The sequence below is a fragment of the Balaenoptera physalus genome, assembly GCF_965194825.1.
Source record: "Balaenoptera physalus genome assembly, chromosome: 3".
Lineage (NCBI taxonomy): Eukaryota > Metazoa > Chordata > Mammalia > Artiodactyla > Balaenopteridae > Balaenoptera > Balaenoptera physalus.
Window position 1 is genome coordinate 34,654,921 of NC_138890.1, and position 24,286 is coordinate 34,679,206.

Consider the following 24,286-nt stretch of genomic DNA (forward strand, 5'->3'; position numbering starts at 1 on the left):
GTCCTCACATTTAAAAAAAGAGAAGTAAATACAAGAAAACTAAGCATTACCATGCCAGCAGTACATATTTATTATTATTCATGAATGGTCAAAAGACTTACAAGGCCCATTACTATTGGTATAACCACACATATGAAATATCACTTAGTGACATGGAGTGAAAAGGACAATTTCATATATATTAAAAAAATACATACACATACACACATTCTCTCTCTCAAAGGCTCACCATTCACTGCTACAAAAGCAGGAGGCATCAAGCTGCAGGAGTTCCAATATACATAACAAGTTGAAACATCTCAAGCATAAAAACTACACTTAAGTTGCAAAAATAAAGTTTCTTTCTTCAAACATTTTGATCTGAGCTCGAGCAAAGCAAATAATGGACACCAATGATTTTTATACTATTTAACACACTTTAAAACATAAAAGGATCAACAGATGCAAAAGTCCTGAAAACGTAGAGGTTATTTACAGGAATGAACAATGCATTTCATCCAAAAAAATGTCTACAGCAGATGTGTTTCATCCTGGCTCTCAAATGTTTGAAAATCATAATTTAGTATATTCAACCAGCAAGTTAAGCCAGAACAAAATGATAAACAGAAAACTCATTACTTCAAACAAGGCATTACTGCCCTTGGTTTCCTTAGACAGTTTCACTAGTGCAAGAGCATCATTTACCTGAAAGACCATGAGTCACAAAGAGCACTCGTACAAAACTATTTCCTTTTTTCTTTAAAAAGTGCCACATACTTGACTTCTCATTTAAAAAAAACAACAACAACACACATACACTAATGAAAGACCGTCTGTCTCCATCTCTTGTCAATGAGGAAAGGCCAGAGTGATTCTTTGATTCCAATTCGAAACGGTGTTCGCTGGCCAATGCCTAAGGTCTCCAATTTGGAGCAGTCAAGCTGAGCGTTTCTCGGACGTTGTGCTCCTAAGACAGGACTGTCAGTTATCTTTAAAACAAAAACAAAAAATCAAAAATAAGAAGCCCCAGGCTGAGGCTTTATATTCTCTACTTCCCTCTGCCCTCTTGCCCTCGGTGCAAGAAATCAGATTTGATCCCTGGAAAAATAAATAAAATGTCCGCCACAATCAAGACAATACTTTTTCTATAAACTTCACCAATACTCATGGGCTTCTTTATACATGGTAATTTAGAGAAAATTAACAATAGAAACTGCCAAAATACAAGCAAAGTTCACTTTGATTAGTACCAGAAAATAAAGTTATCCAAAACTTCCAAACAACAAGAAAAATGTTATACATAGTACACACTGCAGTGATAGACCGGGACTTCCAAACAGTAAGGTTAGCTTGTTTTTTTTTCTTGCCCACGCCTCAAGGCTTGCAGGATCTTAGTTCCCCTACCAGGGACTGAACCTGTGCTCCCTGCAGTGGAAGCGCCAAGTCCTAACCACTGGACTGCCAGGGAATTCCCAGTAAGAAGGTTTTAAATGCCATGTACTTACCGGTCTTAAGTGGCTGCTGGGGAGGTTGAAGGTGTCTGCAATTGCACACGCCATTTCATACTTAGTCATCTGTTCATTGCCAGACCAGTGAAAGGTTCCCTTAATTGATGGATCCTGACAAGGACACAAAAAGTTCAAAATGGTTTCAAACTTTTTGAGTTGAGTGGAATGGCAAGTTTGACAAGAAAACTAACTTAAACAGGCTCAGGAAATAAAATGCATCGCTCCTTTCTGGAATGCTATACACAAGATATCTAAAATCAAATTCCTATAAATACCCCCAGCTAAACAAGAAAAGCAATTTCTAGAATTTAGCCTTAAGAATTTTTTTAAATAAAAATGTAAGTAGCTCCAATTTTAGTGGGAATCCTAAAATGATTACAGATTTTTATGAAACACAGGCCAATTTAAAGAGTATTTCCAATTATCCTAAGAAGCTAAAACCAAAACTTAACAGAACCATTTTTCAAGATGAGCTAATTAGTCATAACATCCTTAAGTACTGTCATGGTACATTTTTTTTTTTTTAAATATATAAATTTTGATGTATTAAAAAAAGTCACGCGGGACTTCCCTGGTGGCGCAGTCGTTAAGAATCCGCCTGCCAGAGGCTGACAAGAATGACAGGTCTGTGAACGATCTGGTCATCCTGCTGTACGAAACGGCTCTCCTGTCTTCTGGCTTCAGTCTGGAGGATCCCCAGACACATGCTAACAGGATCTATAGGATGATCAAACTTGGTCTTGGTACTGATGAAGATGACCCCACTGCTGACAACAGCAGTGCTGCTGTAACTGAGGAGACGCCGCCCCTCGAAGGAGACGCCGACACGTCCCGCATGGAAGAGGCAGACTGAGCTCTGCCTGAGGATTACGCGGCCACGTGTTCAACACTCTTGTCTTCCATTTCTTCTGATAATATGTTTTCAAGTATTTCTTTATTTGTGTTAACATTTAAAAACCTGTATGGCATGACAACTACTTAAGGGGAAGATAAGATTTCTTTCTACTAAGTGTGATACTGTGATACTTCAGACACTAAAAGCAGAGCTAGTTTTTTTCTAGTTTCATGTTGGCTTATTTTAACAGACGGAAGTAGCGTTTGTCGTCAGGTGTACGTAACCTACGTTAACTTCATGGTCTGAAGTGTTTAGCTATCAAGCGGATTCTTTAGTAGACCAAATCTTCTGTCACTGAAGTGTTCTGAAGTATATACCTTGATGTTTAAAAGAAAATACTTCTTAAAGCAACTTTCATCTTCTGGGATTTACTTTTTAAACCTTCCATCGCCTGTATTGACTGCATGTGCCAGGTCCCTAGAAATTAGTGTGTTCAACTGAACCAAACTGATGGGAGTCACTGCCCATACATAGGGCTTGTTTTCCAAAGAAAAGTGTTGTTGAAAGTAGCAAAATTATAAGCCTATCTAGGCATGTTGTAAAGCTGTTTGAAAAGTGACTCGGATCAAGTTTTGTGAATGGAGACATAGTGCTCAAGTCACATTCTGTTTTAAAAGTTGTAACAAATACAGATAAATTAAAAAGAAACTTATTGGGCTTCCCTGGTGGCGCAGTGGTTGAGAATCTGCCTGCCAGTGCAGAGGACATGGGTTCGAGCCCTGGTCTGGGAAGATCCCACATGCCACAGAGCAACTAGGCCCGTAAGCCACAATTACTGAGCCTGCGCGTCTGGAGCCTGTGCTCCACAACAAGAGAGGCTGCGATAATGAGAGGCCCGCGCACCGCGATGAAGAGTGGCCCCCACTTGCCGCAACTAGAGAAAGCCCTCGCACAGAAACGAAGACCCAACACAGCCATAAATAAATAAATAAATAAATAAATAAACCCAAAGTTTAAAAGAAAAGAAACTTATTTGAAAAAAAAAAAAAAAGAATCCGCCTGCCAATGCAGAGGACACAGGTTCGTGCCCTGGTCCGGGAAGATCCCACATGCCACGGAGCAACTAAGCCCGTGTGCCACAACTACTGAGCCTGTGCTCTAGAATCCACGAGCCACAACAATTGAGTCCACATGCTACAACTACTGAAGCCGGTGAGCCTAGAGCCCATGCTCCACAACAAGAGAAACCACCACAATGAGAAGCCCGCGCACCGCAACAAAGAGTAGCCCTGGCTAGCCGCAACTAGACAAAGCCCGCGTGCAGCAACGAAGACCCAACACAGCCAAAAGTAAATAAATAAATTAATTAAAAAAAAAAAAGTCACGCTACTATTAATATTCTAAAATAAATCAGTCTCTTTCTTTCTATGGATATTCTATTTTTTCAAATGCTTAAAATGAACTACTATTCAAATATCCAAAAACAATTACAAATTATTCTTACACTGGCTGAAATGATAAATCCCTATGTAGGTTCTTCTTCACCACTACCTAAATCTTAAATAGACATTATTTAAGACAGTCTTCTTAAAAGACATTAGATTATTTTGTTACCCGAAGAAAAATACCAGTTTTCAGTTATCTTGCAATAAGAGAATGACAGATGGGGTCTATAGTATTTGAGAAATAAAATCAAACGTAAGAGCATAATACTTTTATTATTCATAAATACAGCCTACTATCTGAACTACTTTTGTTTGGTGTCCTTGTTAAGTTTTTAAAAAGCACTTAGAGGGCTTCCCTGGTGGCGCAGTGGTTAGGAATCCACCTGCCAATGCAGGGGACACGGGTTCGAGCCCTGGTCCGGGAAGATCCCACATGCCGCGGAGCAACTAAGCCCGTGCGCCACCACTACTGAGCCTGCGCTCTAGAGCCCGCGAGCCACAACTACTGAGCCTGCGCTCTAGAGCCCGCGAGCCACAACTACTGAAGCCCGCGCACCTAGAGCCCGTGCTCTGCAATGAGAAGCCACCGCAATGAGAAGCCCCCGCACTGCAAAGAAGAGTAGCCCCCGCTCACTGCAACTGGAGAAAGCCCACGTGCAGCAACGAAGACCCAACGCAGCCAAAAATAAATAAATCTATAAAAAAAAAAAGCACTTAGATTCTCACCAGCATCCTCTTCTCTGCTAACTGACGACACACAGTGGCCACATCTTTGACGTGTGTGGGGAACCGCTGCTGCCAGTGGTCCATGTTCGCAGACTTGTTGCTGAACTGCACTTTATCAAACATAACAGTCACGGCGCTTTCCTCAAGCTTTTCAACTTCTCCATACAGAACAGGAATTCTCAAAACAGCAGCTCCTAGAGAGTAATAAAAGCAGATAATACCTCAAAGCTGACTGGTTCTTAAGTCTTACTATAAGATCAAAGTGTGCGGATTTAAATGACATCACCGCAGAAAACTTGCAATATACCAAAATGACACAGCTCACCTATTTAACAAATGTGATCCTGAATATTTTTAAGTGTCTCTGTCATGTGGGGTATTTTTTATAATTATATTAATTAAATAATTTCTTCATTATTGTGGCCATTAAAAATAAAACTGATCATGACAACTAAATGCAACAAGTGATCCTTGATTGTACCTAAAAAATAAATGCAATAAAGGACATTACTGGGACAAAATTCCTAGAGACTGTATTGTATTAATGTTAATTTTTCTAAGTGTGATAACTGCATTGTAATTATGTGAAGAACATCCTTGTTGAAGATACACAGTGAAGTATTTCAGGGTGAAATTCAACTAATTCTCTATGAGTTCAGGAAGAAAAGACTGTACATATAAAACACGTGGCAAAACATTAACAACTGGTGAATCTATATACAGGGTATATGAGTGTTCACCACATAGTCCTTGAAAACACTGACTAAGGAATTATGAGGTATTTCTATTTTATGTTGGTCAATACTGAGGGGTTACAACAGATTAAATAATTAACGCTTTAACTGAAATTCAAAAAAAACTATTTAAAATTAAATTAACTTATTGCACAGCTGCACAGATGACCTTTGAACAACACAGGTTTGAACTGTGTGCATCCATTTATATGTGGATGTTTTTCATGTAGCACATCATGTACAAGACTTAAGTCAGCCTATCCTTACATAGGCATAAGGTGAGTGACCATTAATATAAAATTAATAACGTGTTAGTTTCCTTATTGTTTTATAACTTTGTTTTCAAAGAGTTACATTACCATACAGCATGCCTCTCTTCTCTCTCATAATTGGAGAAACTCCGTATCAGTCTACCACACAGATAAGTGGTTTTTGAAAAAAATATACCAGTATTTCTAACACTGTATTATGAATATGACTATAATACTGTATAATTATAGTCATATAATTATATTATATATAATTATATGACTATAATACTGTATGCCATTTAAATTTTACAAAGATTCACTCGTTAGTGTATAGGCTAGGCTACCATGAAACAATCATATCGATTATACTAGGCTACCATAAAGCAATCATATTACTGCTTCTTCCTTATCAACGCCTGAATCATACCTGTAAATAAATACAAATTTCTTCTCACACTGTCTTTTCATTTTTGATGTGTAGTGTTAGTAATATGTGTAACATCTATAGTGTTTTGTATCATATAAGACAACAATGGGAGTTCCCTGGTGGCACAGTGGTTAAGAATCCGCCTGCCAGTGCAGGGGACACAGGTTGGATCCCTAGTCCAGGAAGATCCCACATGCCATGGAGCAACTAAACCCACGCACCACAACTACTGAGCCTGCACTCCAGAGCCCGCGAGCCACAACTACTGAGCCCACGTGCCACAACCACTAAGCCCGTGCTCCGCAACAAGAGAAGCCACTGCAACAAGCCTGCACACCGCAACGAAGAGTAGCCCCCGCTCACCGCAACTAGAGACAGCCCGTGTGGAGCAACAAAGACCCAACGCAGGAGAGAGAGAGAGAGGGAGAGAGGGGGAGGCGGAGGGGGAGAGACGGAGAGACGGAGAGACGGAGAGAGGGAGAGAGGGAGAGAGGGAGAGAGGGAGAGAGGGAGAGAGGGAGAGAGAGAGAGGGAGAGGGAGAGGGAGAGAGGGAGAGGGAGAGGGAGAGAGGGAGAGGGAGAGAGGGAGAGAGAAAGAGAAAGAGAAAGAGAAAGAGAAAGAAAGAGAAAGAGAAAGAGAAAGAGAAAGAGAAGAAAGGAAAGGTTAAAGACGTGACTGTCCTGGGAATTACATTAAAAAAAAATACATGTAACACACAAAATATGTGTAAATCGACTGTTTATGTTTTAGTAAGGCTTCAGTCAATAGTAGGCTGTGAGTGAGTCTTCGGGGAGTACACATGGATTTCCCACTATGCAGGGATTGGCAACCCTAATCCCTGCACTGTCCAAGGGTCAGCTATATATTGATAATATATTCAAGGATGATTTCTGAAGAATAATTTATAATACAAAAAAAAAACCCCTAAATGTGTTAGTATGGTATATATACTAGGGGATGCTTCTCAGGGATGTAGTACAGTCTGAGGCAGGAGTTTTAGTGCAGGGGATCATTAAGTCAAATATTATGCAGCTACTGATATGAAAAAGATATTCCAGAGATGGCTCCGTAAGAACTGAAATGCATGTATGTGGGGGGAGAAAAACCAGGTTACAAAACAACATGCACACAGGTTTAAAAATTCAAAAAAAATACTTCCATACATAAGCACAGTTGGTGCTTCTCTCTCTGAGGGAGTACTGACAGAACTCTTTACAATGTTAAATGTTTTTAAAAATTTTTTCAAGGAGGGTATACTTTTTATAATCAGCACATTTATGTGTGCGTATATATACACAAACACACACAGGAAAAAAGAAAAACCATACAAAAAACAGAATACCGCAATCCAAGAAAAATGATATTGACCTGTATTACAAAAATTTGTACTGTATGATTTGTTTTCTTTAATGATATTCCTGTACCCACTGATTCTGGAAAAAGTCTGGAAGGATTCATAAATTCTTCAGGATTTCGAAAATTCTTGTTTTTCTATTAATTGCATTCCCTAGTTTTTCTCCAATGATTTATGTTCCTTGACTAATTTTTTTTAAATTAGAAACATATATATACATCATAAACAAAAAGGAATCCTCAAAAGCAGTCACGTACGGGGCTAAAGAGATGTGTCTTACCTAAATTGTTCTCCAGGACAGCCCTTTCTCCTTCTAATTTTGTTTTGCCATATAGATTTAGGGGACTTGGTATGTCTTCTTCTCTATAAGGTGGGTTTATTCCATCAAAAACATAATCGGAGCTAATGTAGATTAGAAATGCTCCAACTGCAGCTACAAAAAAAAAAAAGACACAAAGAAAAGAATCTATTAAATTACTACACGACATTACTCTTTACTGGAATTTCTAACAGCTTATTCATCATATATATAACCAATCTTTTATAAACCGTGTACAAAAGTTTAATCTTTACAAACTCAGCAATCACTCAATATCTTATGAAGATTTTATAAAGACATCATTACCTGCTTCCTTTGCTAAGTTCCCAGAAGCAGCCACATTAAGTTGAGAAGCAGCATCCGGCTGATTTTCGACAACATCTGGCCTTCTCTCTGCTGCACAATGTACTATGACATGGGGCTGGGAGTTCAGCATGGATGTGTTTTTAACCCAAAAAGGAATAAAACAGAAGAACTGTAGCCTTCCAACAGTAAATTAATTCATAGAAAATGTTTATTAAATCGACATTCCTTCAACTAAAGAATCACTGTAATTTTTAATGTAGTTTTGTCACACTTCCCTTTTTCACCTTTCAAACTTCCTGAAAGGGAAAGAGCAATTTAGCAATTCCTAGGCAAAATCAGACACAACTCTTGTTGACAACCATGCTTTTAAATCAAAAGAAGCTTCATCCCCCTAATCTGGGTGGCAGAAAAGAGCGATCATTTATGTAATTAACATGACCTAAATACTTAATAAGTGTACGGTAAAGGGAGAGGAATATCAATTGCAAATTAAATTCATAAATTCCAATCTCTTAAACCAATCATTTAAAGAAGATTAACCATCCATAAAAATTGTATTCCCAGTTGAGCATTTAAGTATGCCACCTATATGCTAAGCACCGTGCGAGGAGCAAGGATTTCACAATCTAATGCAAAAGACAGATATGTGAAGAGACTGTTTCAATATCATATGACCTACATCAGGACAGAGGAATGCAGAGGGTCCTTTGTAGAGAAGGGGCACCTACTTCCCAGAGGAGCTGAGTAAGAGCTAAGATTTGGGAAGTTCAGTGACATACAGGGCTCGTGTACCCACTCACCCAACTTCCTCCTTCTCAGCAATTGCTTGAGGAAGCATGATCTGAGAGCTGTTTTCAAACTTAAATGTGCATAAGCTGGGATGGTTCTTAAAATGTAGAGTCCCAGGGCCCACCACACACTTATTGAATGAAAATCTCTGGGAGTGAGCCCTAGGAACAAGTTTCCCAAGTGATTCTGATGCAGGTTTTCCTTGGATCATGTTTTTAGAAAGAATCTGAACTTCTGATTTGATCAGAGGTGTAACAGAATCTAAATTTTTCTGTAAGTCTTCTGTGACCATCGCCAACAAGTGGTTTAACCACTCTTGCCTTTGTGATCTCTAAAATGCAAATGAGAATATTTTGCAGTGTTGTAAGGTTTACAGATAATATTAAGAAAGGATTTGCATAGAAAGTAGTACTTAGAAGAATACTTCACAAACATAAGCATTTTACAAAATGCTTCATTTTCTGCCTTTTGTCAACCTATGTCTCAACCTAATCTTTTTAAGGATGACATATTCTTATCCATGCCAAAAAAAAAAGTGTACTATATATTACTGTTGCTTAATATGTTAGAGCTTTAAGTACAGTAACTTCCGTGAGAACAAGAGCACTTTTCAAGTCATCCAGACAATTATTAATAGTTAACTTATGTGTTAAAATAAACCATACCTGAAAATCATAAATGATGTGATGAACTGCATTAGAATCCAAGAGATTAACCTGCTCAAATTTTGGTCTTGCCCTTCTAAAACCACAGCCAACAGCATGCCAATTATTCTGCTGAAATTCTTTGTAAACAGCTCTGCCAAGAAGCCCAGTGGCACCAGTAATCAGAACCCGCCTGTTGGGGATGTTAACTTCCTCCTAAATGTGAAGGGGGCGGAAAAGGATTGTTTAATTTGAAAATAGTCTCTCAACAAAATCAGCCACCATCTTCATTCACTAAATACTTCAAGTCTTAATTATATGCTTCCTTTCCCATACCTATAAGCCAATTCTTAAGTTAGAAAAAAGATTAATCAAAATGCATGGGTAAGTGCGTCACTTAAAAAGTTTTGCCACGGAGCAACTAAGCTCGTGCGCCACCACTACTGAGCCTGCGCTCTAGAACCCGAAAGCCACAACTACTGAAGGCTGTTCACCTAGAGCCCGTGCTCCGCAACAAGAGAAGCCACTGCAATGAGTAGCCTGCGCGCAGCAACGAAGACCCAACACAGCCAAAAATTAAAAATAAAATAAATTTATTAAAAAAAAAGTTTTAATAATCTTACCCAAGAAAAAGAACCTAAGATGATACTGCAAGGAATCATCTAGTCAAATAGATTTAGATTTCCTGTGGTAATAATGGAAAAGCTTATTTTTACGATCAATGATGTCCAAATTAGTAAAAAACAGCAATTACGTTCTTCTGTTTATAAAAACGCAGTTAGTTCTAAGCTTACTTACTTTATGGCCTGATTAAATACTGGGGCTATGTTCTGCCGATATGTTTCCAAATTGACATTTTTGGTCTTCAGTTTTTAATCTCAAGTTTTTTTTTCAAATCTCACTGACTTTATCATACTGTGATAGGTCCAAATTAGAGAATTCACATTTCACAGAATTTATGTAGAAGAAAAATAAATTTGGTCCTTACAGCACTACCATTCTTTCTAAGTTTAACCAAACTGGCAAATATTCCTGCATTACCTCTTTTTTTTGTAAATACTTTCATTTGTATCATTTTTTTAGATACATCATATAACATTCTTTTTTTAATTTTATTTTTTATACAGCAGGTTCTTATTAGTTACCTATTTTATACATGTTAGTGTATATATGTCAATCCCAATCTCCCAATTCATACCACCACCATCATCCATATTCCTGCATTAACTCTTAATTTACCTATTTAGACCAGTTAAAACTAATAAACAAAGATAGAGGATAAGAAAAAAATAAATATTTTAAACTGGTCTGTGCTGCTATTGTGAAAAAGGAAAAATTCCTCACACACTGAAATTAAAAAGGAACTACTATTTAAGAAACAATTTAAGTTCTATGTTTACATAGAACTTTCCCTTCTTCCCAAGATAGGTAACACCGAATTTCCTCAGACTCTTGAATTAAGTCAACATTTACTATTAAAAAACAACAAAAAGTTTTATTAAATTTTATCAACTTGAGGCCTTTTAAATTTCAAATGTTGTTATAGTCACCTAATTCTGAGCTGTCAAAAATCTTAAATATGCACACAATAACCTTTTTTGTGCACACACAAAGACTTTTTTTTTTCCTGGCCCTCAATTCAGCTAACTTAGAAGACTATACATTTTTTTTAAAAAGGCCACCCAAATCAATTATTTCTATCATACGAAAAACCTGAAATGAAAGGGCTGACAGAGACAGTACAAAGGTAATTCTTAAAGATATTTTTTCCTTAGTTCAACCAATTTCAAGACATTTTAGAAGTTAGAGAAAAATTCATCTATGCTCTGTGTTGCAAAACTTGGCTCTAAGCCAAATGATCTATAAAAACAAGGATTTCAGCCAGCAAAATATTTTCTTTGAATTTCTGGCAAGAAAACAACTCTACAAAGATTCTAATTGTAAAGAGGTTAAAATATGCCAAGTCTAGTAGAGATACAATCAGAAAACAATTTACACAGGATAAATACCATAAAGATCCCTGGGAAAAGACTAACAGAGCTATGATGTGGTCTCTTCTGAGTTTCTCACTTCACTCTCAAGAAGGAAAGGAACAGACAAGGGTTCTCAGATCAGTGGTTCACAGGCTTTATTCGCTGAGGATAGGAATCGACTGCAAGGCTTTCAGATCAAGTAGATTTGGAATGAGGCCTGATAATTTGCCTTTCTAACAAGTTTCCAGGTGGTGCTGATGCTGGTGATTTGGAAACTGAACTTTGAGAACTCCAGGGAAGTCCAAGACCTTCCTAAAGATAGCTCTTAATCAAAGAAGTCAAAAAACTGCCATCTACCTTTATAGCAGCGACAACATCTTTCCCATTTTCCCCCTTAAAAAGGAAAACTAGAAGTGGTTAAACAACAAGCATCATGCTTGCAGTAACCACAAAATTCTTAAACAGGAAAATAAGATCTCTAGGTACTTCACTGATTCTGTGAAGCACATTTTTTCCTCATTTATCATCTCTGTTAAATGAATGAAATAAAGATGGTTTGGCAGTGTTTTTTGCTTTTTAGTGCATCTTAAAGTAAGAGCCCAGATTATCTTATAATTGAGAGCATCTTAGATTTGATGAAATACAGTATTAAGTTACAAGCACAGCAAGGCTCTTTAGGGAATATAATACCACTTAACTTTAAAAAAGGACGGGGGTTACATGGAAAAAATACAACCTTACATCCTTATACCCTGGGATAATATGTAAGGTCCCTGGAAGAAAATATGAAACAGTCTGTGTTACCTAGTGGTCACATGTCAATGCTCAAGAATTTTCTATGTTAAAAGAGCAGAGATCTAAAGTACAAGCATTTTCTGAAACAAATGATTCTGCACAATCTTATATTTGAAAACTATCATGTGTTATATAAACCTGCATCATACCTTTTGACCACAGGAGGAGTCCTATTAGACAGGCAGGGCAGATGTCACTTCCGAAGTGAGGAACCTTGTCTACAGATGTTAAAGGTTTTGCCCACAGTAAAAGGGAAAAGGTTGGAAGCAGAACTTGGGCCCTTTTGCTTCTATCATCCAGCCAAGTTTTGTCTCAATCCTTTGAACTTATACACGGTTTCATGATGATTAACCACACTCTGTGGCATTGAGAAGTTACTCCATCTCTACTGATCTAACTCCTCACTGGTGAAATGAGGCATTTGGACAAGATGACTAAGGCTCTTCCAGCTTTACAGTCCTACAATTCCATATTATCCTTACCACAGAGGAATCTGAATAGAGTGAAAGAAGGTTCATGTACTTAAAGTAACTTATTCTCTTTTCATATAGTTCTCTCTAGACACTCAATGAGCACCTTCTGTCACCAGTATAGGAGCCCAACAAGATGTTTTCATTTGGATTGCAAGTTTATTGGTGGTTAGCAAATAAAATATGCATCACTCTGAAATTAAAAGAGGCCAAACAAAAGTCTCTCTTCTGTATTTGACTTTGTATAAACAGAACTCTACCTGAAGCTTCTTAAAGCACACTATTTTGATTTTTTTCTTTTTAAAAGAGAAATAGTCCTCTAAAAATTATTTTGGACCATTACTCTGTAAATTACTTTAGTTCTGCAAAACACAGGAATGTCCAAACACTTCAAGGAACTCTGAATAGAGGAACAAAAAGCTGTCTAGTTAACACAAAGAATAATTAAGAGTTGAAGATACTCTGTCTGCCTGAAGAGTCTATTTCTCAATTTTTATTCTTATGGGTCAGGAATATTAAACACCACTTTAAGTTGCCCTGAACATATGTGCCTCTTATCCTATAAACTCTTAGATGTACAGAATTCAGTAACTTCAGGTGACCAGATTTACAGACACCGAAAACAAACAAACAAACAAAAAACACTTGAAAAAGTAAATGCATATAAATAAACGAAGAGCTGTAGCTCTTATTATGCCATCAAATCAAATAATACCAAACTGTACAGGTAATGGAAGATAAATGGCTCTTTCAAAATGGTCTAAACAGTACTCTGGAACAGAGGTTTCTACTTCAGTACACTTGGATTAACTTCTACTAAAAAATGTCCTAGAAAAAGTCAAGAGTGAAACAAAACAAATATCTAAAGAGGGATCTTCTTAAATGTTAGTGGTAAATGTAATTATACTTTGCTATTTTTAGAACCTCTTCAATTTGGCAAAGCTTCACACTGATTTATATGATTCTAACAACATTCCCCTTGAGGCAGATCTTTGAGGAGATACTCCTGGACTTTAAAAAACTTTAGATACCTAGGTGACACTTGTCTAACTCCTACTGGCATCCTATTGTACCCCACAGACAGTACTACTAAAAGGAACCACTACAGTCTATTTCTCAAACAGAAACTGTAAGACACGAGCAAGTTTTAATTCCGGTTTTGAGAGCAGCAAATATGTGCCAAGCTTTTGGTAGTGCAATTTTACTGAAGGAAAATCCATTTTCATTAGTCTACTGAACTCCTACTGTGAAAACTGATTAAGCTGTATATACATACATGTGTGCATATACACTGACATAAACAAACAATATGTAACATTACAGTACTCAGCATTGTTTGGGGTACACAGGAACAAAAGAGAGGTTTAAACAGCCCATTATTCTAACCTTACCCTCCAAATACCAAAACGATTTGGAAACACTAAATATGCTGTATTTTGAAGGTGTAAAAATCCTCCATAATCAAAAATAGCCATCACCTATATCCTCTCTTATATCCTTAAGATATGTTGGCCTGGGCATTAACATTCTTCCTATCCCCAGTGCTTGATATATTCTGTGGACTGATGAATGCTGGGGGGCCTGGAATGAAACAGGAGAGAATGGGGGCTCTCCAAACACAGTAGTAGCTTTCGTTTATGCAACCTCCGTAGTGGTTCAAATAGATCTGTATTTGAATCCCAGCTGCAACCTTACTGAATGAACTTGGGCCAAGGACTTGCCCTCTAAGCCTCAATTTTCTTATCTGTAAAATGGAACAAAACCAGTATCTCATAAATATGAGGACTAAAGTAAATAATGCATGTAAAGTGCATAACACAGTGACGAGTTCAGTAACTTTTCACCTCCAATCCTGTTATTATTTCTGAAAAGCCACCTGGCCCCTTCTTTCTTAGGGATACGAACTGTTAAGACCGAAGGATACGAACAAAGGATGAAAACGAAATTTAGAAATAATCAAAACTGAAACAGCTCTGAAAACCCCTCTTCGTTCCCGGGAGGGGAGACGGGAGGCTCGAAAGTGAAACCCGACCTACTCTTTTCCCGTCACAGCGGCTGAAAAAGAAAACACAGAAGGGTGTGCACCGAGGTAAACAAACTCGGCGGCGCCGCCCTCGCCGCCCGGGGCCTCCGACTCCGGCAGGAGGCGTCTGGAAAACCACTCGAGCTCCCGCTGCAAGACTCGTCCCCCTCCGCGCACTCAGTTCCTACGAGACGCACCTCCCCTCCCCGCCCCGAGACCCGGGCCGACTCCCTCACCTCCACCAAACGGCAGTTCCCGGGAACAAAGTGGATAGAGAGCTCCTTCTCCCGCCCCACCATGCCCGCCGTCTTGGCGCCGCCGCCGCAGCGACCGCCACTTCCCCAGCCCAGGTTCGCCGCGGTCCGCAGCTCTAACGCCCTCGGCCCGCCTCCCCTAGGTCCGGGCCAGCCCCCGCTCACCGCTTCCGGCTTCCGCCGCCAAGACCGCGCCCCTTGATTGGCCACGCTCCGCCGACGCCCCAGAAAGGGGACTGGCGCGCTCGGGACGCTCTCAGCCCACGCGCCAACTCTTAAAGGGAAACAAAGGCCTTGGTCTTAAGCAAGGAATGCGAGTTTTGTTTTGGGGCCGGGGGCGGGGGGGAAGGAGGAGTTGTTTATTTTGTGTGTTTTTCCTTCCCGACTAGGTAAGGATTGAATTGGATCGCCTAGACTTGAGCAGTGCATAAGAATCTACTGCATAAGAATCTACTGGGCACGTAATACATAAAGTGGGATAAAATAGTTTAAAGTCATGGCGGGGGAGGGGAGGAAGCACAATGGACCTGTGTCTCTAGAGCATTAAGAGTGTTTTTTGAGAGATTTAGAAAGACACTGGAATAAAAATAAAAGTGTTGGTATCTGAGTCACTAACACCTCAAGAACCCATTCGTCTTTCCGGGATGCTAAAAAGTAGTACGTGTGAAATTCCAAAGATGTCAAACTAATTTTGACTAGTTAAAAATAAAAAGATGTGGGAGGCTGGGGGATGAATTATTTGGGTGCCTCTTCAAAACGCATATTCTCGGACTTTACCAGTAATTGCAGAATGAGCTGTGGTAGTAGAGCCTGGGACTTCTGGTGGATTTAACAGGAGTCCAGATCAGCCTTTGAGAAGCACCGCCTTACAGGCTGCAGCGTCGGGCTACACGAGCCGAACCTCCGCTACCAAGGAAAATTAAAGGAACCAGGGGAATATAGTAATACTGAACCTTCTACCACCTGGATCGCGCTTTTTTAAAGTGACAAAGACAGCTCTAAGCGTTGAGGCTGACCTAGCACTTAATTGCAACTGATTTCTTTTCCAGTTCAAACCCGAAAAGCCCCCCGCCAGCCGAGATGCTTATGAAATTTACTCGGGGGGCGGGGGCGGGGGAACCAGAGCATAGACCGCATAGATTTCGCCAACTTTCCACCGAACAGTCTTGAGTGTTCTTGTCCAGACATACAGGATACCAAGACCTTAAAAGTCGCCCGCAAACGTGATTACTGTTTGGATCTTTCTAAAACATTATTTTCATAAACCTTTTTTTGGTTTAATCTTAGAGCTCAACGCTAAGCAGCCTTGAAAATTTTTTTTCCACATCTGAGTCCCGTGACTTTCCTTCCTACCCAACCCCCAACAAGAACTCATTTCCTTATTTGCATAAGCATAAAGTTTCTTTGGAATAGTAACAGAAAGCCTGAGGCCCCCCACTTTTCAATTTCTGTTTTAATCCAGGCTGTTAATCAATTTAGCATTACTTAGAGTCCTTGAGACGAATGCCCCAAACACTTAAACCATGCATAACCTGCAAACAACAAAGAAAAGGTGTGGGTGGGTTTTGGGGGAGCGGAATCAAGATCCTCTTGATCCTCTCTTTAAGGAGCGGGAATTTTTGTTAAGTTTCTAGTTGCAACGTGTGATGCAGTGTGATCTTTCCAGGAAAAAAAAAATTGTGTTCAACGCGAAGACGGTTTAAGGTCATGCATATGCAATTAGCATTTTGAGTCTCAGAGCAGCCTTATCTAGAGTGAGGAACAAATAGAGTTTACTTGCCTGCATTTGAGGATCTGTTTTCATGTTTGCCAGATAAAACGTGGGTATGGTTCCAGGGGCACATGTTCGTGTATGGGTTTTAATCATTCTTTTTAAAAATGGAAGTTTCTTTGTGAACAAAAACGCCACTGTTACACAGACAATATCCAAGTTCCTGTGGTGGCTAAGTCTATAAATTTAAAGACAGCAATCTGGAGATAAAAGTTAGGTTAGCAGATTCATTTCACGCCAAGACAAAGAAAGGCTGGAGCACACGACTATAGATAAAAACCGTTATTTATATAGAACCTTCACCTACATCACTGCATTATAATCTGGTAAATGAAACTGCTGTTCTGTTTTGGATTTTATTTTTGTCAATTGAGACTTAGCTGAGCTCTCCATACAGCGTCAATAATTAAAGTTGCTTTATTATTCCAAGTCCCAAAGTTACACGTTTTAAAGAAATGAATGACACTTATTTGTTTTTTTACACACCCTTTCGGCTTTTACCAGACCTTCATTGGGATTCTTTTAAAGAAACTCTTAACTCCAGAATGCTTCTTTTCTTGAATAGCTAACTCTTACCTGTTCCATGTTCTCCGGCATTTCAGGCATGATTCCAAAATTACCTCAGGAAAAAGATTTAAGATGGGTCTCTGCCTCTGCCTCCTCGGGCTGGGTCTTTGTTCTGCCTGCAGAGAGCGCAGGCACGCGAAAACGTGAGCTACAGCTTCACTCGACCTTTGAAATTAGCATTTTGAGTCCAATCCCAGAATCTCGTGCAGTTTTCCACATTGCAGTAAACTGGCAGCTGATTCCCCGTGGCAATCTTGAAAATATCCAATGAGAAGTTTCATGTTTTATTGCCAGCCAAATGAAGGTCCATTATCAAAACCATTTGGAAAACCAACTTTTTTTTTTTTAAGAAATAAAGATGTAACAACAAAAACTTCCTGTGAAAACTTGTTGCAGTTTTCTCTTGTAAAAGAAAAGCAAGAGCCAGCAGTTGGAAAGCACACAGACTATGCAATTGATTCCTGTTTTGAAATATTTTATTGAGTTATGCCTTGTTACAACAGAATCCGTTTGGTAAAGTTTGCCAGTGCTTTCCCAACCAGTGCTTTCTAATTAACTATTTCAAAGGACGGTAAAAGGCACTGGTGGTAACAATACGCAGAAATTAAAACGCAACAGGTTATTTCCATGAACAGTGTCCTGGCCTCTGTTTGAGGAAATGGTAGGTGGAGTAGCCTTAAGTTTGGCCGAGCTTTAAGGACAACTAGATCAGTGATTCCCAGACCTGCCAACACCGGAGAACCTATGAAACACCATCAAGTGGAGCCCAGCAATCCTATTTTTAACAATTTCAAGGGTGATGAATATGCTCAGTTAAATTTTGAACAACTGTTCTGGATTAAGGCTCTAACAATTTAAGAACAACCAACAAAAAATTGCCATTCAAATAGAGCTTTAAAAAAAAGTCACTTAACTCTTTATATTCTAGCAGAGTACACAGCATGTGGTAAACCGTATGAGGCATGTAGAGGGTCTGTAAGTGATGAAGAATATACAATTTTTTTAAATTGATAAATTAAAATTCATCAAAATTTAAAACTTCTGTTCATCAAAAGACAATATTAAGAAAAATAAAACAGACTGGGAAAAATCTTGATACATATACCTGAAAAGGACATATTCAGAATACTTAAAAAACTCCTACAACTCAATCGTTTTTTAAAAATCATTTCTAAAATGGACATAAGTTTTGAACAGACACTTTACAAAGTAAAGACATCATGGCCAATAATCGCATAAAAAGATGCTCAAAATCAGGGAAATGAACATTAAAATCACACTGAGTTACATACCTAACAGAATGGCTAAAATAAAAAGACTGATATTATATGCTAACAAGCATTTTAAGCAATTAGAATGCCATTAGAAAGCTGTTTGGCAGTTTATTATAAAGTCAAATATACACCTACCCCATGACCCAAAATTCCACTTCTAGGTGCTTACCCAAGAGAAATGAAAGCATATATTCACAAAGTCTTGCACAAGAATATTCACAGCAGATTAATTCAAAATAACTTAGGGAATTCCCTGGCCGTCCAGCGGTTAGGACTATGCCCTTCCCCTGCAGGGGGCACAGGTTCAGTCCCTGGTTGGGGAACTAAGATACTGCACATGGCCAAATTAAAACAAAACAAAAAACCCAAAATAACCTAAAACTGGAAACAACCCAAACATCCATCAATAGATGAATGGATAGACAAATTGTGGTAGAACCATACCATGGAATATTACTCAGCTATGCGAAGTAATGAACTGTATGAATGTAATGAAATAAAATTTTATATTTTAAGGCAAGACAAGAAAAATTAAACATAAAATTCTCTCTGTCCACTTCGGCCTCCTCCCTCCCTCCCTAATATGCACTGTGCATCTGCATTACACATTAACCAGAGCTCATCAAAGATGGGAGTGCCTGCTCGACTGTGAAGATCAATATTTTTTTCCTTTCTTTTGATGCTAGCAATGTGACTTCTTAAAAGAATAAAGTTCCCTCCCAGCTCTGTAAGGGGTCTAGTGACTTACTGCTCGCTTTGTATGTGCTTACCTGGACTACGTACCTTTGGTGAACTTTATGTAAACATTAGTATGTCATTTGATGTACGAGCCTTTGTCTCAAAAATGTATATGACTGTGCTTTCAACTTCTAACTGGAGGAACAGTTCTCAGAGCTTTATGAGAATCTGTCTCCCAGGTTATAATCCTCAGTTTGACTCAAATAAAATTCCCTTTTATTCCTTAAGTTGATTGTTAAATGAATTTTTGTTGACAAAGGAATCTCAAAATCATTATACTATGTGGGAAACCAGACACAAAACAGTATAATTTGACTTATGTGAAATTCTAAAACAGGTGAAACTAATCTATGGTGAAAGAAATTATCTTGCCTTAGGGAAAGGTAGGGATTGACTGTTGCAGCCATAAATGAACTTTCTGAGGTTATGGAGATGTTTTATATCCTGATAGGGGTGTGGGTAACATGACTATATATGTTTATCAGAACTCATCGAACTATATCAATTAAGATCTGTTTATCTCACTGTCTGTATTGCTGTTTGTAATTTATACCTCAATTTAAAAACAATAACACAGTCATATTTTGGATCATTTGGGTCACAACCTTAGACACAGGCAACAACTTCCAGGATACTAGTTTGAGGTAGTGTTAACCATTGCATTGGAACCAAGTGATGAAATAAATGGACAGTTTTTAAATTTCTAAACTCATTAGGATTTTAAAAATCAAAAATTTTTTCCTTGACATGGTATGCATACATATTTCAAGTTTGAGAAATCCATCTCTAAGTTATCGTGATACCAAAGGACAAGAACAAAGAGTTCTGTTTCTTCCTTTTTACAACCTCCTGTGTCCCTGTGTAAATTACCCTCTGCTTCCCCCATCCCAGCTGTTCCCATTTCTGTGACTGACGCCCACACTAATGGCTTTGACCAGTACTCTCTCCCAAACCATAGTTTCCGTATTCTAGATGCCTAAAAGGCATTTATACCTGATATTCCACTGACATATCAAACTCACAGATACAAGAAACTGAAAGTAAATTTAATATTAATTCCTCATCTTGCCCCCAAACCTGCTCTTCCTCTTAACCTCCCAGGTTTATGTGAAAGATACTATTACACTAATTAATTCAGCTAGACTCAAATATGCATATGGGAATTTATTAGAGAATAAAGATAATAAATTAAAAATGAATCATTAAAAACAATAAGGCCGGGGGACTTCCCAGGTGGTGCAGTGGATAGGACTCTTGAGCTCCCAACACAGGGGGCCCAGGTTCGATCCCTGATCCAGGAGCTAGAGCCTACATGCATGCCGCAGCTAAGAGTTTGCATGGCGCAGCTAAGACCCAATGCAACCAAATAAATAAATAAATAAATATTAATTTAAAAAAAATAAGGCTGGATTCCTACTTCTCTTATACTAAAATAAGTTCTTGACAGATTTAAAAAGTTTAACCAAAATATGGAACAAAAGTACTAGAGGAAAATGTGTAGAATAATCTTAGAGTGAGGAAGTCTTTTATAAGCATATCATGCAATTCAGAAACCAAAAGTGAAAATATCAAGAAAATAGACTACATAGATTTTTGTAAATATCTGCATAACAACAACAATAATGATAATTAACATAATCAAAAGACAAACTGGGAGAAAATATACGTGATGCATGAGAGACAAAGAGCTAATTGCCATGCTACGTAAGGAACTTTTGAAAATCAATAGGGAAAAAGCCAATAAACAGAAATTGAATATTGGACTTCCCTGGTGGCACAGTGGTTAAGAAACCGCCTGCCAATGCAGGGGACACGAGTTTGAGCCCTGGTCTGGGAAGATCCCACATGCCGCAGAACAGCTAAGCCCGTGTGCCACAACTACTGAGCCTGTGCTCTAGAGCCCATGAGCCAGAACTACTTGAAGCCCGCGTGCCTAGAGCCCCAGCTCCGCAACAAGAGAAGCCACCGCAATGAGAAGCCCGCGCACTGCAACGAAGAGTAGCCCCCGCTCGCCACAACTAGAGAAAGCCTGCGCGCAGCAATGAAAACCCAATGCAGCCATAAATAAATAAACAAGAAATTGAATATTGATATTAAAAAGCAATTCAGTTGGGAGTTTGGGGTTAGTAGATGCAAACTATTGTATATAGGATAGGTAAACAACAAGGTCCTGCTGTATAGCACAGGGAACTATATTCACTATCCTGTGATAAACCATAATAGAAAAGACTATGAGAAAGAATGTATATATGTTTAACTGAATCACTTTGCTGTAGAACAGAAATTAACAGAACATTGTAAATCAATTATACTTGAATATATGTTTTTTAAAAAAGCAATTCAAGATGACAAAATTTGAATGGCCAAAACACGTGACAAAACACTCAACCTCACCATTAGTCAACAAAATGAAATTGACACTATTTTAAGTTCTCTAACAGGTTGAAAAATCTTTAAAGATTTTTTTAATTAATAATTTTTGTCCGTTATGTTAACTGTTGTATTTACTAGTCAAGATAGGCTAGTTTACACTAAGTTAACACATTAAATCCAAGATCTCAGTGGCTTCACTTTAAGAAGTTTTACTTCCCACTCCTACAGGTCAACCATCCAGGACTCTGCTTTACAGTTACCCCAGAAAGCCAGGTAAAGGAGGTTCCTCCATTCTGTAACTCCAAGAATATCTAATAAAAGAACATTCCAGGCAGAGGAAACACCAAGTGCACAGAACACGTGCCTAGGCAGCCTGATGGGCTCAAGCATCTGCAAGAAGTCTAGTGCGGCTGAAAAGAGTAAAATAGGGAAGTGGGAGGTAGGAGGTGAAGCCAGAGAGGGGAGGGGTGGGCATGTGGGGATGGAGATCTGTTAGGGCCATTTAGGCCACTGTGATAACTTTGGTTTTTATTCTTGGCGTCTCTGCACATTGCACTACACCACCACCCACTGAATAACCTTTTTAAGGCATAGATCAGATTGTTTTCCTACTTTCTTACAACCTGTCGATAACTTCCGGTCTACATGAGCATACATGATCTTTGTCCCACCTTTGACTCCACTCACACTGTCAGCCTCTCTCCTCAAATAGACATACAGACAGACATACGTAGACACACAGACACACACACACAATCTTAATTAGGCCTCCATGTTTTCCTTTCTCACAGCATTTTATACCTTTATTTTTTTACCGTTTTTTATGTGTGATTACCATCATTTACTTCATGTCTGTCTCCTTCCACTCAACTATAAACTTAAGTTTTTCACCTCTGTGTATCAGCTCCAGACTCAGCACCTGGCGCAGAATGGATATTTTGTAAATATTTTTTGAATATATGAATCAATGAGTAAATGAATGGATTAAAATCAATATCAAAAGCAGAATTTATTGGTAAATTTACTTCATTCTTACTAAATTCTCAATTGTGTAAGTACATGAATACTTTTTTGATTGTTTTTCCCCCAAAATAGACTTTATTCTAAACAATCCAAATTAATAAGGTATGTGTTTGTCATTATTCTGTTGCTAGAGATAACTTGTTTGCTCTTCTAAGCACCAGTGATTGAAGAGACAGCACATCTTAACTGTGAAAATAAATCACTATAGGAAAAGGCAGCATAGTAGAAAAAGAGTAGAGAGAGTCTATTTCTGTTGATGATTGCTAATAGCGAAATTGAAGTATGTATATTTAAAGAACAAATATTCAAAATATTTATTGTTGAAGATGAAAACACCAACCAAAACTAGGCTTTGTTTGTGTCAGACTATTTTTATGTTGTACAGGCAAGAAAATTTGCATTCTAGGAGGTAACATATTTCTAGGCAACTTAAGATGGCACTCTGCTTAAGGATTTTTTTTTAAATAGCTTTATTTATATATAATTCACATACCATAAAATTCAGCCTTCTAAATTGTACAATTTAATGGTTTTCAGTAGATTCACAGAGCTGTGCAGCCACCCACCATTCAGTGACCATTGCCAAATTCTCTGAAGTGACCATTGGAATTGTCAGGTTGGTGGAGAGAAGGTACAGAAGTTCAACTGAAGGGTGAGGAAAGAGAATGGAAAATAAAGACATGGATGCCAATACTGTAGAAAATTCTTCCAAGTACTTTTCCTGTGAAGGGGTTAAGTAAAGGCATAGTAGCTGGAGAGTGATAGAAGATCCCAGGAGAATTGTAAGTTTTGGTTTTAGGTTTTGTTTTGTTTTAGCAGGTCCAATATTAGATCATGTTTATATGATAGTGGGCATGATCCGTTAACCAATGGGAGGTGTTATGGATTGATATGTTGAAGTCCTAAGCCGCAACACCTCAGAATGTGATCTCTTTTGGAAATAGGGCCATTGACCAACTCACATTTACCAGGGCAGGGATGTATAATTCTCCTAAAGGGAGGTACACTGCGAGTTCCATGGCCCAGCCTAACATCAGTGGAGGTGAGAAGTATAATCCTCCCCTTGGAATTACTGTATTTGAAGAATAATACAAGGTGCTGCACCTTGTAAGGAGTAAAGGCAGGGGATATGAGTACATATGTATTTATGTTGGAAAATTTAATAGAGGAGGGATGAGGAAGTCGCTGTCTGAATTCTTCAATTTTCAGTGAAGTATGTGGTAATGCCATCAGCTGAGGGTGATAAGGAACGAAGGATACATGAGTCAGGACTTTGAGGAGAGGCCTGAGCTAAAATTATATGTTATCACTTTTTAGCTAATGTGGGGAAATTTTTTAAACTTTTTTTTTTAATATTTATTTATTTATTTTTGGCTGCATCGGGTCTTTGCTGTGGCGCACAGGCTCTTCTCTAGTTGTGGCACGCAGGCCTCTCTCTAGTTGTGGCACACAGGCTTAGTTGCCCCATGGCATGTGGGATCTTAGTTCCCTGACCAAGGATCGAACCTGTGTCCCCTGCATTGGAAGGCAGATTCTTAACCACTGGACCACCAGAGAAGTCCCCTTTAAAACTTTTTATTATAAAAATTTTCAAACTTACAGAAAAGTTTAAAGAATAGCTTAATGGATACCATTATACTTTCTACCCAAATTTTGTTTGGTTATTATGTCTTATTAGTTTTATTTTCATCTAAATCAACACTTCTA

General features: G+C 38.5%; 2 protein-coding genes across 14 annotated transcripts in view; both read right to left on the reverse strand.

The window, feature by feature from the left end:
• Positions 1-29: 29 nt before the first annotated feature.
• Positions 30-17,350, reverse strand: MAT2B (methionine adenosyltransferase 2 non-catalytic beta subunit). 13 transcript variants are annotated; one of them, XM_082456513.1, is made up of 10 exons: positions 17,181-17,327; positions 16,614-16,804; positions 15,611-15,739; positions 14,999-15,107; positions 9,340-9,534; positions 7,886-8,061; positions 7,541-7,693; positions 4,494-4,687; positions 1,485-1,598; positions 30-968 (listed from the first exon to the last, which is right to left on the reverse strand). In XM_082456513.1, the coding sequence occupies exons 5-10, from the start codon at positions 9,435-9,437 to the stop codon at positions 798-800; spliced, it is 906 nt and encodes a 301-aa protein (XP_082312639.1). In that variant the 5' UTR covers positions 9,438-9,534; positions 14,999-15,107; positions 15,611-15,739; positions 16,614-16,804; positions 17,181-17,327; the 3' UTR covers positions 30-797. The 13 variants fall into 13 exon arrangements, with proteins under 13 accessions (XP_082312639.1, XP_082312650.1, XP_082312638.1 ...); XM_082456524.1 differs by lacking the exons at positions 14,999-15,107; positions 15,611-15,739; positions 16,614-16,804; positions 17,181-17,327 and adding exons at positions 12,236-12,304; positions 14,481-14,611; positions 14,816-14,929; XM_082456512.1 differs by lacking the exons at positions 14,999-15,107; positions 15,611-15,739 and having other exon boundaries at positions 7,886-8,054; positions 17,181-17,331.
• Positions 17,351-18,528: 1,178 nt separating this feature from the next.
• HMMR (hyaluronan mediated motility receptor) overlaps positions 18,529-24,286 on the reverse strand; it is a 48,187-nt gene continuing 42,429 nt past the window's right edge. The window contains exon 18 of the mRNA XM_082456427.1: positions 18,529-23,224. Coding sequence (XP_082312553.1) covers positions 23,103-23,224 — 122 coding nt within the window. The 3' untranslated portion in view covers positions 18,529-23,102. The remainder of the gene's footprint in view (positions 23,225-24,286) is intronic.